The sequence below is a fragment of the Lytechinus pictus genome, chromosome 3 (genome assembly GCF_037042905.1).
Source record: "Lytechinus pictus isolate F3 Inbred chromosome 3, Lp3.0, whole genome shotgun sequence".
Taxonomy (NCBI): Eukaryota; Metazoa; Echinodermata; class Echinoidea; order Temnopleuroida; family Toxopneustidae; genus Lytechinus; species Lytechinus pictus.
The window spans coordinates 33,530,212-33,546,673 of NC_087247.1; the positions used below are offsets into that span (position 1 = coordinate 33,530,212).

Consider the following 16,462-nt stretch of genomic DNA (forward strand, 5'->3'; position numbering starts at 1 on the left):
TTCAATAAGGTGATGATTATTTGTTATTATATGGGAACAAGTGCGTAAGCTGGGGTGTACTCTCTCGCTGAGGCAGAGGAGTTTCGACACTGAGAAGCAAAACGAAATTTGTACCCTGCTTTCAACAGCTGATTTTCCAAACTTTATTTCCACCTCCCCAGGATGTGTACCTCCCAAGCTCAAACCAGCCTACGCCCTTGTGAGGTAGGAAGAATTTAGGGAAAGATTCTGAAGGGGCAGTTGCACAATTTTGCTACACAAAAAAAACGTTATAGCATAAAAGGAACCAAAGTTATATCGACTGCCCAATTGTTAAGGCAGATTTAGTTGCCCAGCCAATCCTACCTGAACAAACCCGATCGGCTGTGGGAACCTAGAAACCCTATCAAAAGTGAGGGGGTAGGCAGCGATCGACCCAGTGAGAAACTTTTTAAAAATGAGGGAAAAAATGCAAGTTGTTATATAAGAGCACTTTCTGGCTTGAATTTGATGCTATCATTAAAAATTCGCCAGCCCCCTTCCCCATAGTCAGCTCGAATGAACACGCCAAAGATAATCTTAATCGGGCTTAATCGGGCCTGATGCACCTATTGAGAGGGCCTGATCAAATTGACAGATCGACAGTGAAAAGCCTAGCATGAATATTTAGCTGTAGCAGGTACAAGGTTAAAATCTTACAAATTGATTTCATCTATATATTTTTTTCAAATCGATATGTGCATATAAAAAACCACATTTACACTGTCTTCAGATTGCTTAATACATCATTTTATTTCAACTTAATCACACCATCATGCTCTCTGAGTCTTGTACAAAAATATATGTTCCTTTGAAATGCTTTGATACCAGTAAAAATGAGTAAGTTTATACAAAACCAATCCTTCTCCTTCTCTGCAGTCAAAATGCAATATTGAAAGATATTTCTCTGCCCATTTTTCAAGGGAGCCTGATTGACCCAAAGAATCGCAACTATGGAAAGCCAACAGCACCAATTATTTTGGTCTATAAGCATAAGCGCTTATCCCTTGATAAGCAAGGAGGATCACGTTAACTGACCAAAATGACATGCCCGAAAAAAAAATTGGCATAGCTAGATGAGTTAAAAGGACATATGCATGCATTTGGTATAATGATGTCGCTTGCTTTTTCATTTGGGACTGATTCAGTCAAGCACACTCATTTGTAAGGACGGGCCTTGATGTAACATGATGAAAGGGGGAGAAAATAAATACTATCGAGGAACAGTAAGCACAAACCATAGTTAGAAAAATAAAAGATACATGTTATTTCATTCCATGTGTCGATTAAAAAACAAATACCATATTTATCCACTTCATAGACACTACATAAAATAAAACTTAACAAGCACGTTAAACACATATGTTTACATGTTGGCATCAAGTAAATCGCACTTCCTTTTATGTATAACTATGTAAGATTGGGTTGTACTCTTGCGAAGAAGAATGATGGAGCATAGTTATATCATGTTTAGAAAAATGATGGTATATTACATTTTAAAGAAATTGTCTGCCTTTTTTCCAACGGTAATACGTATGAAAAATTAAAGTTTGAGAAATTTTATACTATAATATAGTATGATTTGTATATTTTTTAAAGAAAGTTCATTCAGTAAAATTGAATGAACTTGGATATATATGTACAACGTTTTAACGAAATATAAATGCACATATCCTAGGCAAGGCAAAAATAAAAAATAAACCGAATAGTAACAAAACTTATAGTTATAACTATTGCCAAATTAAATGTAGCGATACCAGCTTTCGTTATGCGATATAATTGTATTTATATTCATGTTTGAGATCAAATGGGATGACATAATAGCCAAAATTTACAGAAGAGATCATCTCAACAAAATAATTCTTGAAGACAACGATACGACTATGCGGAATCCGATGAATTACTGCATTTTATAAGGAATTTATTCTAGCTTCAATCTTACAGTGCAAATGCACTAGAATCAAATTATCATATCTTTATTAAGTTGTTGACAATGATTTTGTAAATATCATAATGGTATGTTCAATTTTGGTTTCAAATAAAAGCATTTGAATATCTATTAAATCAATTAAGATTTATCATGCATTACCTTCATTTTATTTTAAACGCTGTTTAAATTTATGTGCCATGTGAAGAAAAAAAATAACGAGGGGAGAGAGAAAAAAATGAGAAATACGAACGAATTAATGAGAATGCTGAACATCACATAATTGGGTCGTTTAGTGATATAAATTCATCGAGAAATGAATTCAATTATTTCACATGTCCCCTATGTGTATATGTTTTCTGTTCGATGGTTCCCATGACTTCCGTTGGCATTAGAGGTAGACCCTCCGCATGTAGAATAAGGATCTTCCAACTCTGGGAAATCAACACCACTATAAATGGGATTATCATATGCAATGGACATATCATTTGGATCTATGATGGGGATGATTCTCGATTCATTCTCTTTTCTAGCCACCATCGAGGTCTGGACAGCATCTGCCAGATAATCTTGGCCAGCAGCCCCTGCAGCACCGGCCACGGAATCTGGTACGTCCATATCACGATTTTTCTTCGTCCTAGTATTAGAAAGAAAATAAGATTTCTTTAATCAAGTTAATTTCTCTTGAGTTACATCCAAAATACATTTCGATATTTTTTCTTCTCAACTAAAGGGTTGCATTAACCGATACCCCATTTTATTTGGACTGCCCCCCCCCCCCCCACTTGGATTCGTTTCTGGTTCATTTATCTCCCATTATTCCCCACGAATTGTTTTAAAAACTTTTTTTTTAGTGAACGAATCAGTACATGTTACGTTATAATGATTACACTGATTTCATTTGCGTTCATTATTAAAAATGAGAGGGCATAACTGTAAAGCATTCCCATAATAAATTGCTAATAGTAATGATAATAATCATTATTGCTATAATTATTATGAATACTAATAATCATTATTATAATAATTATATAATGTTATATTCTCTTTAATTTAATACTAACTTCAACAGAGGTGTTCAACAATAATGCAGCATAATTACTCTGGCTTGAGCATTTCAAGGAATAAATTTGTGAACATTAGTAAACAATAAATCGATAAATAGATAATTAAATGGACTGATAAATAAATTTATTTAAAAATGATAAAGCCAAAAACTAAATTGAATTCGATCGATGTCGGCTAATCCCTGAAATTGTAAAAATGAACTTTAAATGCTCATACACTCTAAAAAATATTGGGTAAAAAATGCTCCATGAGGGTAATGTGTCCAACCAATATTGGGCATTTTTATCAATCCAGTTTGATGAAAACTTTGCCCATTCTAAAGTATTTGCTGCTTATTTTTTAACCTTACTGGACAATATGCTTCCTGCATCGGATAAAATACTGCCCAAAGTGGTTGGACTCATAATTACCCTCGTGCTGGTCAAAATTTTACCCAATATTTTTTTACAGTGTATCCGGGTTTGAGGATCAACAAGATAAACGATATGAGTTATATCAACAAATGCAGTTGTGCAGATATTGAGCTACTAAATTTTGTTAAAATACCAAAGGGTAGCAACTTCCCCGTTGTATTAAAAATTACCTAACAAGTTTTATTTTCCCTGGAAACCAGAACTCAGTTCCACATTCCAGGGTTATCATTCTGCAATATAGTAGCGTACTCCTGCAATAGTTAGTTTACCATATGATAACCATTCCATTCATTACCTCCTTATGTACAAGAATCCGGCTACTGCCATGATAAGAAGCAATATCACAAGCACAATAAGTAATATGATCGTCCACATTGGTATCCGGACACCACCAATCTAAGAAAATAAATAAGAAAAAATATATTAATCAGCTTGGTGGACTTTCGACCAAAGTATATTCTTCCAGAAACTGTGATTATTTCGTTTTATATTTTTGTTGTGAATGATGGTCAGACACAATCCTTTATCATTTTTTTTTTCATTTTCTTTTTGTTAAGATTGTTGCCAATTAGATATAATGTTGTATCCTTGAAAGCTTAAAAAAATTAATTTCCAAAATAGAGAAAACACAGTCCCATCGCTGACCTTATATTTTTTAGGAATAAAATATAAATGGTATAAAAAAATAGTGTGTATTACTATCAGTAACTAACATTTTCAAGAACACTTATGCCGCCACTAATGATACTAATGACGTTGGCAATATTGACAAAGCGGAACATGTTCATCCCTTGGGATGCTCAAAGCAAATATATAAAAAGATGGAATTAGACATTTAAATGTGGCACATCCAATATCAAGTTATATCTATCAAACACTGAAATATAGGAATATACATAATAAAAGCCTACTGTATGAAAGCATTGAATGCGTTCTTTCCCTAACTTTGAAAGAAGAAAGAATGCAGTTATCTGAAAAAATGGCGAATAACTTTAAGAGATGCAAGTGATGCAAAAACTCTATATCCCCAAAATTTCTTTAAGCCTAATACCATTTGATGAACACGAACCAGGAAGACTTGAGGAAAGGGGTGTTAAATGGATATTGTATCCTCAATGGCTGCATTATTTAGTTGACGATTAAAATGGAGTTAATACGCAAATGTCTATTTTAGGATTTAAGACATCGCTTTTTTCCCATTTTCTTCATAATCAATTAATATCTTCATAAGATATCGAATTCTTAAGTGCAGCTGGAGAATTCCGTTTCTCATTTCAATAAGCTCAGCCATTATACCAAAATTGTTTATCAAAGGAAAAATAAACATCAGATAAATCTCGTTCAAATAAATTTATATTATTAACACAATATGCTTTACCAGTAGGCCGTTATTGGACGATGATCCATCATATTTAGAGGTCGTTATCAAAGAGGGTGTCGTGGGATAACGAAGGACAAATATCCTAAAAGGATGGATGATTAAGTTCTGGGCTGGAATATCAAGCGCAGATAGGCCAGAATCGATTTCCGATCTTTGAGTGAAGTTTCCAGAAATGTAGGAATAAAATCCTACGTCGGAATAAGTTTGCCTGAGAATAAATGAAAGAAAGTGATTAAGAAAGCAGCCGAATCTTATTCATGACAAGGGTAATATGGAACCATTTCCTTTCCCATCGGAGTTATCCTTTCAAAAATACAATAAACATAGTTCATACAAATTTATGCCTTATTTTAGGGGTGAACTGCCACACTAAAAACAACAATGAGATACCCAAAATGAGCTTCTGTATTTTTATTGAGCTTGAATATGCTTTAAAATGAGATATGACTTGTCAAAACTGAATAACAAAAACACACGAAACTACTTAAATGTCAAAGAAAAATGTATAAGAAAATCAGTGAGAGATTCAAAGAACAAAGATAAAGGGTTTGAAGTTTGGGGTTCACTATGCATGAGATGTGCACACTGTGCAATGTCGGTGAAACTTCGAAGCAGTCCGGAAAAAAATGTTGTCAAACATAAGCTTGTATCTCGTGTTTTTATTTAACTTTACAATTTCAAAGTAAGACAGAATGAGGAAAAAGTGTTCTTGTTTTAGATAAGCTAGTTTTCTAATTATTAACTTTTTAATGATTAAAATATTAGTTGGGTCATTTACAGAGTACATTCCTAGTGACTTATTGTTTGTTTTGGGGTAGCTGGTCATCAGGAGTTCATGTAAACAAATGTAACACGACTTCAGTTTTAGATGAAAAAAATGTTAATAAATGCATTATTATATTGCATGGACAACGGATATTAAAGTTGAATTATCAAACAAGCAACATAAACATGGAAATTCAGAGTAATAAGAAACGAGGATAGAAATTGAAGGAAAATCCTTTTGCATTTCAAGTGCTTACCTAGTAACTGCCATATTATGTGAAATATTGTACAGAGTCACTTTGACTAGGTCATCGTCGAGTCCTAGAGCAACGGATACTAAGTCTTCAAAACGACTGCTAAGTCCGTCGACATTGTGTATGTGACTTTCCAATGAGATTGAATAGACTATTCCCACGAGACCTACAGGAAAAAAGAGAAATAGAGCCAACATGGAACCCACTTAGTACTCGTTTCCATTTCCTTGATCAATCGTATTTCAGAGGTAAATGTATGATCGGGATAAGTATTGTGATTGTAAATGATTTTGATGTTGATTTTAATGTTGCAAAATAAATTCAATTTAAAAATTGCATAATATATACTATGCATAATTTACTAATCATTGATTTTTCATTTGATTTATTTTTTTCATGGGATTTGCTTTCCGTTGAATATAATAACTCAACGAAAGTAATTTTGCAGTCAATGGTAAAATCAAAATATCAAATATAACAAGTGTTCATAAAGTTACGCATAAACAGTTAGAATATGGTAATTTATGATGAATTTCTAAATCATACAGCAAAGGATTCATATTTCATATGGTAATGCTCATCTTTATAACAAAATATGGAAATTTTGTCACAATTCTAATAAAACCATTTCAAACAAAATCAGTATTTGTTTGAACTTTACGGGGGAAACCCCCGTAAGCTCTTACATTGGAAGCCCATATTCTTGCTGTTCGTTATATCATGTGAACAGCTTAATAAGAACAAACAGATGCGATGTGAAATATCTTACTCGTTTCACAATTTAGCCCAATGAAACCATCGATACATTGGCACCGATGAACTGATACTGCAGATGAGGAGGATTGTGGGATACAGGATCCGCTGTTTAAACACGGAGAGGAAAGGCATACATCAACTTGCGTCTGACACAGTTCCCCAGTAAATCCTTCCTGACATAAGCATCTGGATGAAAGAAACGGATCACATATCACAACAGATCACAAGAGGCTTTGAGTAAAGCGACAAATTGTGCAGATGTTAATCATATAAAAAAGGGAGAAGATGTGAAAGAGAAATACAAAATATATCATCACAGAAAAAAACTTTCGGTATGTTAACTTAAATACGATCAAAATTATAATACTTTTTTTTTAATGCTTAAAACGAATCGAACATCGTTGACGCATTTGGGTATTTTTGAAACCTCAGTGCTTTCATATTTTGTAAAGTTACACATTTTTGACAGGCACTCTATTGAATAAAACATAATGTAGACGACCCAAGAAGTTTAATGCATGAATCTTAATAGAACTAGTTAATGTGATACTTACATGTACAGTGCTTTATCATGAATAAATAAAACGTTAAAAGGTCCTCTTATATAGGCAAACTTACAGTTCCTTCCAGAAAAATCCTTTCTAGAAATACCTTGGTACTGACTCCCCTACCAATACCATGCAATAACTAAGGGATTTTAGCAATATCCAATCTTACCTATATTCTGAGTTGAAAAACAACACACAGGTACCATCGTTGTAACAAGCATCCCGATAGCATGGTCCAGTGAATGTAGGTTGGGTTGTTGGAGGGGTCAGACAGTCATATCCACCGTAGAAATTATCACAGAGCAGGCCTGGTGGACACACATCTGAATAAACAGAGCACTCGTCTAAATCCTCATTGCATAAACGATTAGTAAACCCATTATCACAAACGCAGGTATATGTTTGGAAACCATCAATACAAGTGGCACCGTTTGCACAGCTGTTGTAACGACAGTCATCCACATCTTCCTCACAGTCCAAACCTTGGTAACCACCAGCGCAAGAACACACGTAAAAAGTTAAGAAATTGAAGCAGGTGGCGCCATTTTTACATGGATTGTTTTCACACAGGTTGATTGGCTGTTCGCAGTGCGTACCAGTGTACCCATCAGAACATTGACATGTGTAACCATTGGTAATATCATCACATTGAGCACCATTTTGGCATGGGTTACTCCAGCATTTTAGAGTATTGACCTCACAATTGAAACCTTCATAGCCTTCGGCACATTGGCATGAATAGCCATTGATCAAATCTATGCAACTTGCAGCATTTTGGCATGGGTTGCTCGCACATTCGTTAATACTGATCTCGCATGAATTTCCGTCATAGCCCGCGTCACAGAGACAGACATAAGTATTTACTCCATCTATACAACTACCACCATTTTGACAGATGACACCTTCACAGTCGTTGACATTAATTTCACAATGCAAACCTTGAAATCCCAATCTACAAATGCACTTGTAGCCATTTGCTTCATCAACGCAGGTACCAATATTGGCACATGGGGAACTAAGGCATTCGTCGATATTGATGTTGCAGTCCACACCCATGAATCCTTCAGGACAGCTGCATGAATATGAGGCAAATCCATTATTGCATGTGGCACCATTCTTACATGGCTCACTAAGACAGTTGTCTACCACATTACTACAGTTTGTTCCTTCGAATCCAGGTACACAGTAACAAGTGTAACCATCAATTTGATCAACGCAGAATCCACCATTCCTACATGGATTGCCATAACACTCGTTTATATTTATATCACAAAAATGTCCAGTGAATCCTGCCCTGCAGTCACACGAATATGAAACTATCCCATCAACACATACCCCATCGTTCAAACAGATATGATTCCCGCAGTCATCGACATTTTCTTCACAGAGATCTCCAATAAATCCGGCTTGGCAGTGGCATTTATAATCGTTCAGCAAATTTGTACAAAGTGCACCGTTCTCACATGGATCTGATCGGCAGGTATCAGTGTCAACCTCGCAGTGACTACTTCCAAAACCATCAGGGCAATTACAAGTATACCCATTTAATTCATCCTGGCATGTAGCATTGTTAGCACAAGGACTACTGTCACATTCATCGATCTCTTGCTCGCAGTATGTACCCTGGTACCCTAACGCACAGAGACAGGTGATATCATCTCCTACAGCCTTACAAGTAGCTCCATTTTCACAAGGATCCGTATCACAGACATGTCCTTCACAGTTCGTTCCTAGGTATCCAGTCACACACGTGCATTGGTATTCGTTTAGTATATCTGCTTCCTCCGAACATGTTGCATCATTCAGACACGGAGAAGACTTGCATTCGTCAATGTCCTCCTCACATCGTAAACCTACCGGGCAAAACCGAAAACATACAATGACGGTTGTATTATTATATGGACAATTCTAATGATGTTCCTCCCCATAGTTTAATGAATCTTCAGAAGAAACTGAATTTTTAGGATATAGTTTGTTCAAGTGTTGACAGTTTGATAAGATGATAATATCTATACAAAAATAATTGTTGGTACCAAGTAGTTAACTTTTTTTTAACCTTACCTGAACTTCCTTTCGGACAAGAACAGTCATAGCCGTTTACTCTATCAGAACAAGTACCATTTCGTGCACAAGGGTTTGGTAAGCAGTCATCAATATCAACTTGACAATGGGATCCTGTATATCCATCTAGACAGATGCAAATATAGCTACCCAGCTGCTGAGACTGGTAGCAACTGCCTCCATTCTGGCATGGCTCATTTAAACATTCGTTAATATCCACTTCACACAATAGACCTGTAAAATATGGCATCACGTAAGAAAAAGACAGAAAAAAGGGCAATTCATGTCATTTTGTGAAATATATCTGTTTGGAACAGTTACTTTTACCGTAAATGGCTTTGTTATCTATTTTGAGGGAAAAGTGGTGGTTCAGTCAATTCCAAGATTTGGGCCAATTATTATCAGAATTCAACAAAACGTATTACACAGGTTTCCTATTATGCAAACTATAAGATAGCGTTGTCAGATTTATGACATCTTATTCTATGTGTAAACTATTATCTACTCATAATTGAATACCATGGTTATGCAACAAGTTTTGCATATCCTTCTTAACTGTAAGATAATTCCTCTTCGTCCATTTCAATGTAGACGTAACATCATAATTCATAAATGTGAATAATCTAAGTTGCCATAACCTATATCTTAAATCCACATTATATTTGCAAATTTTGGGGAAAAACTCTGAACTCACTTTTTTATTCTTACTTTGATAAACTAATCCAGAATTTATAAACGTAATAAAAACTATTTTGCTCTCACAAAAAATGAATAACAAAACCACCGAACCACATGATGTACACACAAAGAAAATGGGAAAGCAAACCTTTTTGGTAACGTGTCACGAAAATACGTGTCTATTTTTTTTTTCTTTTTTGTTTGCTCCTACACTTTTGCTTATTAAAAAGGATCTCAAAATATTGTTATAGGTGTGACAGAAAAAGTAATAAAGTAACGTACCGAGGAGAAAATCACTGCGAAGTTGTCGCAAAAATATCGGGGTGCTGAATCGGGCTCTCAATCGTTTCTCTGGTATGACCGAGTCATGCAAGTCTCGGATACTCAGAAAATAAAAAAAGAATCTTTTCAAATGTACGCTAAAAACTTTTTTTTTTCGACCATGGAAACACGAATAACAATTTAGTACAGTTGACTAATGGAACATAGAAATCAATATCATCGAGACATCTTTCAGCCTTTGAATATAAGGTAATAATAATAATAATAAGGTGTGATTCTCCTATATGTAAATAATTATGCTGTGTTTCCTTATCTGATCGCATTGTCATAACTCTTTGAGGGCATACCTTCACTCCCAATTGGACAGTCACATCGGAATCCATTGATAAGGTCAATACAGGTTCCTCTTGCACATGGATCTGAGTTGCACTCGTTGACATTGCTACTACAATGCACACCCTCGAATCCTGGTGCACAATGACAATCGTAATAATCAAGAGTGTCTGGATACGTTAGGCAAGTCGCACCATTCAGACAGGGAAAACTCAGGCACTCGTCAATGTCAACCTCACAGTTGATTCCTGCGTATAAAAAGAGGTGATGTGAATGATCCCAGCAGTGAACTTTATTATGAATGATCAAAAACTTAATATGCCACTAATATACCGACAATAAAAGTTGAATTAGCCTGGTAATGTGCCTTATTCTTCCGCTCTAGCACTCTGTGTTCTTTTTACCTCAACTCATCCATACCTTCTATATTTCTTTCCCCTATCGCTTTCTACTTGTAGCTCTGGGTTAAATTATTGTTCTCAGTTTCATATACAATTTTCCTTTATTAGATCTATACCTGATATTTCCATCTTTTTATGTTTAGGATTTATATTTTCCATTTGTGTTGTATGTATGCCTGTATTTCGATTTGTTTTATGTTATATAGGGCCCCAAGTACAACAGTATTTGACTACTGATGGGGTTATCCTGTTTTAATAATACGTAATTTGTAAATAAATTACCAAAAGAATATGCCTTAAATAAGAAATCCATAAAACCTGTATAATTGTGCAGGAAAAACACAAACTAGTACCCTCTGAAACCATTATTAAAAGCAATGATAAAATGTTATACACTTTGATACGTATATAAAAATGAGTTTCCCAGAAATGTATCATTAAATATAATTTGTTCGAGACCACTCACCCACTGTTCCGCTTGGACACCAACAGAAATAACCATTAACTTTCTCGTCACAAATGCCGCCATATTGGCACGGATTTGAATTACACTCGTCCACCTCGGTTTCGCAGTTATCACCTGTATACCCAGATCTACAGGTACAGTTATACGCATTCAGAATATAAGAAGAGGTAAAACATGTACCGCCATTTTGACAAGGGAGACTGTCACATTCGTTTACGTCTATCTCACACTGTTGACCTGTAACATTGGAACACCAAAACAACAACAATTAGTCTACAATGATTATGGTGATACCACAAATTCAATTACGTTGTAGTCATCTTCTCTCAGTCCTCTACTTTTCGACGTAAACCAAATACAAAGGAGGTTGAAATAATAAAGGATGAATTTTGTACCAAGAAACCTACGGTTGGCCTATATACAATCCCGTATTCATTCAATATATATATACATATATATATATATATATATATATATATATATATATATTATATTTTTTTATTATTGAATTGTAACATTTGATGGCAGAGTGCTGATTGGTTAATAAAAATTTTGATATTAATGTCGTGGACTTACACTATTTTGTAACTTAATCTAATTTTTCCAACAAAAGTAATACTGAAAATTTTTGTACCTGCTGTTCCTGGCGGACAGTCGCAGTTCACGCCATGATAGCCATTCTGACATACACAGATATATCCGTTAGTGTGATCCATACATTGTCCAGAATTGTGGCAGGGGTTGCTGCTGCACTCGTTAACATTCTGGTGACAGTACTGTCCAATATATCCTGGTATACAGATACAGATGTATGTGTTGATCCCATCAACACAGGTAGCACCGTTCTGACATGCATTGGCTAAACAGTCGTCTGTATTGACCTCACAATTAACGCCTTCAAAACCAATGCCACACTGACAAGAGTATTCACCTACCATATCTGAACAGGTGCCATCGTTTCTGCAAGGGGTACTAGCGCATTCGTTGATCTCAGTTTGGCAGTTTAACCCCATGAATCCAGGGGCACATCTACATTCAAAGGCTGCTAGTCCGTTGATACATGTTGCGTTGTTATAGCAGGGTGAACTGTCACAGTTGTTGACGATTCCATCACAAACCCTTCCTTCAAATCCATCAGGACATTGGCAGGTAAACATGTTTACGCCATTAATGCATACAGCTCCGTTCTTGCATTGATTCGATGAACATTCATCAATGTCAAAGTCGCATAACTGTCCATAAAATCCAGCTGCACAAATACATGTATAGCTCAAAACATTATCCGAACACGTCGCACCATTTGCACAAGAATGTGATAAACAGTCATCTATTGTTGTTTCGCATAGGTCCCCTGTGAAATCGTCTCTACACTGACAAAGAAAATCATTAGGTAAATTGATGCACGTTGCTCCATTATCACATAAGGAAAACCTACACCTGTTAAAGTCAATATCGCAGTTATCACTACCGTAATGTTCTGGGCAAGCGCAAATATAACCATTTAAAATATCATGGCAAGTGGCATCATTCTGACAGGGATTACTCAAACATTCATCAATATCATCCTCGCAGTAGACACCTTCATAACCAGGTGGACATCGGCACGTGGTCTGGTTTCCTACCGCTTTACACGAGGCACCATTTGAGCAAGGATCGTTATCGCAAACGTGTCCGTTACAAGTCAATCCTACAAAACCTTCCAGACAGTCACATTGAAAGGTGTTAAGCTGGTCCGGGGTTGTACGACACTGTCCTCCATTTAAACAAGGCTCAGACAAACATTCGTCTATGTCCACTTCGCAATTTTCGCCTGTGAATTAGAAATAATAAATATCTATAAATATATATAAGATAGGGGTAAAACAAGTGAATGCCTCTGACAATGCTGACTCTGAATAATTATTCACAAAAAACACTTTTTAAATGATAATAAAATACTATTCATAGACCCTAAATTACTTTTGACCTTGATTAAGTGACATAAGACTTGTGCAAAACAATCAGTGATACTTGATTACACGTATGTCCACATTTTATGAACTACATGTAGATCAATAAACTTTCAAAGTTATGACAGTTCAACAAAGTCCACCACAACGGCCATAGTTCGTTGACACTAAATATGACGATCGACCTTGATCACGTGACCTGAAACTCACACATGATGTTAAGTGATACTAAATTGCTTTTTATATGTCCAAGTTTAAAGAACTAGGTCTATACACTTTATAAGTTATGATGACATTTCAAAAGAAAAAAGAAAAAAAAAAAAAACATTTCAAAAACTTAAACTTGGTTAAGATTTCAATGTCGACGACGCCACCGTCAGAAAAGCGGCGCTTATATATTTGTCCCGCCTGCATAGCAGAGCGAAACAAAAACAAGATTGTCAAACACACAGATAAACAAAGCACAACTCCATGGTGTCATTATTCACTTCATACCAAAACCAGTAACATCCGATTAATCGTATTCCAAGATGATTCGATGGAATGAATTTGCTGTAATTATTCCCTACCATTTGAATGACCAACATACCCCCCCCCCCCAAAAAAAAAAAAAACACCCATGGGTCACAATATCAACGATGTTGTACTTATTATAATTGGGATAGTAAAACCCAAGCAAAATAATTATGATGTCGAGGTCGTTTCTACCCCTACTTGCACAGCACCCCGTCAAGAAAAAACAAACCGTCAAAAAATTACAATTTTCCAAAACATCTCATCAAATGACTGACTCAAAAGATTGCTTTTGAAGCAAGCAATTCGCGGGATATCACAAATTTTTGTGTCTTTTCTCATATCTGACATACTTTGGGTTGAAATTATGTTTTACAGATTGCACCATTCACAATTTTCCTCAGATGTCCGCACAGCCGCAAGTTTTAGCTCACATGTATGTCAGCGACCGACAACCCTTTCCAGTATCTAAGATTCAGACTAACCTGAAGTACCAGGAATGCAGGTGCAACTATAGTCAGCAACCAGGTCATTACAATGTCCGCTTTGATGACATGGGTTGGAGAGACATTCGTTAATGTCATTCTGGCAGTAGAGACCGTCGAAACCAGTTGAACATGTACATACGAAGTAGTTAATCTGACCGAGCAGAGTGGTGCAAGTACCTCCGTTTAGACACGGTTCGCTCTGGCACTCATCGACGTCCACTTCACACATATCTCCTATAAAAATCAATCAGCGGTATTCCAAATTACACACACACACCCACACACACATATAAGGATGTGTTTGTATGCGTGTGTATGTGAGTGTGGGTTTGTATGTACATATACATCACCGAAGCTAGGCCTGTTGCTTTTACTAATTTTGAACTTCTCGTGTTATAGTACTAAAATTGTGTTTTTCAACGGAATAACATTAGTTAGTCACCTATTAGAAAAGAAAATGTAATTAGTCATCGATTATCTTGGTGATGAAGATGAGAATTTAATATTACAATGATTATTATTGGGTTTTTTATTTAGGGGTCAAATGTCATTATTATCATCCTCATCCATCACTAGGTATAAAAAAGGTAAAACGAATGTATAGATAAATAAAAAATAAACATCCTGAACATACACACCTTCTGTTCCCTGCAAACAAGTGCACTGGAATGCATTGATGAGATCTGTACATGATCCCCCATTCATGCAAGGCTGTGATCTACATTCATCGATGATGGTGTCACAGTTGATTCCTGTGAATCCTGGCTGGCAGTCACAGGTGTATAAACCAAGCTCTGGTGTACTGCAATTGCTGTTATATGCACAGGGAAAGCTAAGACATTCATCGATGTCGATTTCACAACGCGGGCCTTCCAGATAGAAACAAACATGAAAAATCATGAATTAGATTTTGTAAACCGTTGCAATAACAATCTTTCTTCTTTGACAAGCCAAATTCTTACATAATCACATACTTTTAAATTCTTAAAATTGTCATTTCTTAAAAGGAATTCGTGTTGAGTTTAATGGGAAGATCTTTTTTTGTGAGCGTTCCAGATATGATAACCATCCTTAAATATACAATAATATACATGTGTATATATATTTAAAATGAACATAACATAATCCGTTGATGTCTGAATCCGGGTTTTGAATTTCCGTAGGCTTCAAAGAGGGAGCATTCGGTCCCAGAAGCCAATGGGATAATGATGGTTAACATTCCCCCCAACGAGTCTATAAAGAAAATAAAGACCTTTCTTAAATACGTTTTTCCTACTTCCCTTAATGTTCATAATGTGCAATTGTCCCATCTCACCTGCGGTACCTGCAGGGCATAAACATTCAAAACCGTTGATGAGATTATGACACTGTCCTCCCTGTTGGCATGGTGATGACAAGCATTCATCTTCATCTTCTTCGCAGTTTACTCCTATATAACCGTCTGCGCAGTCGCATCGATAATAGTTCAGGACAGATGATGAAGCCACACATGATCCACCATGTTGGCACGGCCGACTTGAACACTCATCAACGTCGATCTCACATCGCGTACCTTCGAGAAAGTAATAGAAGGTAAGAATATGTTGGTGTATCAAATGGGGAAAGGGAGCTATAAAGTCAGCATCATTTATGGTTAAATTCTGATTATTGAAAAAAAATCCATGAAAAATCCATGAAAATCCATAATTTATTGTTCGAAATAGATATGAAATGAAATACTCCGAAAATTTGCTTTGCCCAATTGATCCAGGGCCCGGCAGCCGCTGTGCAGCGCCAGATCGACGAGGCTCTATCCCTTTAATCGTTGAACGCCAAACGGGGTAGCAGCAACTCCCATCTTTTAACGTCTTTTGGTCTGACGCGGCCGGGGTTTGAACCCCGGCCGCGTTATTGACCCAGTACAGTTATTATTGACCCAGTACACTGTAATGACATAATTATTTGACCTTCAAGTAAGCATCTAAAGCATCATACAAGTTAAAAAAAATAATACCTGTACAATTCAATTTCAGACTGATTATTTCATACACGTTTGTGTGTGGTTATGCATCCATTTATCATTAACCATAATTTGTGTGCCGTGCGATATTTGCACCCCTTCAAAAATTTGACACCAGGGAACGTTTTCGTTAGATCCGTGCCATTAAACAGCTGACGCCGG

At 36.0% G+C, this 16,462-nt stretch overlaps 1 protein-coding gene across 1 annotated transcript in view; it reads right to left on the minus strand.

Moving 5' to 3' along the window:
• Positions 1 to 746: 746 nt before the first annotated feature.
• Positions 747 to 16,462, minus strand: part of LOC129257412 (neurogenic locus notch homolog protein 1-like) — a 28,109-nt gene continuing 12,393 nt past the window's right edge. Inside the window, exons 8-20 of the mRNA XM_054895727.2 lie at positions 15,617 to 15,853; positions 14,940 to 15,170; positions 14,299 to 14,535; positions 11,986 to 13,161; positions 11,352 to 11,588; positions 10,499 to 10,732; positions 9,192 to 9,425; positions 7,300 to 8,983; positions 6,596 to 6,768; positions 5,830 to 5,992; positions 4,805 to 5,015; positions 3,722 to 3,822; positions 747 to 2,582 (exon numbers count right to left, since the gene is read on the minus strand). Of these exons, the coding sequence (XP_054751702.2) occupies positions 2,288 to 2,582; positions 3,722 to 3,822; positions 4,805 to 5,015; positions 5,830 to 5,992; positions 6,596 to 6,768; positions 7,300 to 8,983; positions 9,192 to 9,425; positions 10,499 to 10,732; positions 11,352 to 11,588; positions 11,986 to 13,161; positions 14,299 to 14,535; positions 14,940 to 15,170; positions 15,617 to 15,853 (5,213 nt within the window). The 3' untranslated portion in view covers positions 747 to 2,287. The remainder of the gene's footprint in view (positions 2,583 to 3,721; positions 3,823 to 4,804; positions 5,016 to 5,829; positions 5,993 to 6,595; positions 6,769 to 7,299; positions 8,984 to 9,191; positions 9,426 to 10,498; positions 10,733 to 11,351; positions 11,589 to 11,985; positions 13,162 to 14,298; positions 14,536 to 14,939; positions 15,171 to 15,616; positions 15,854 to 16,462) is intronic.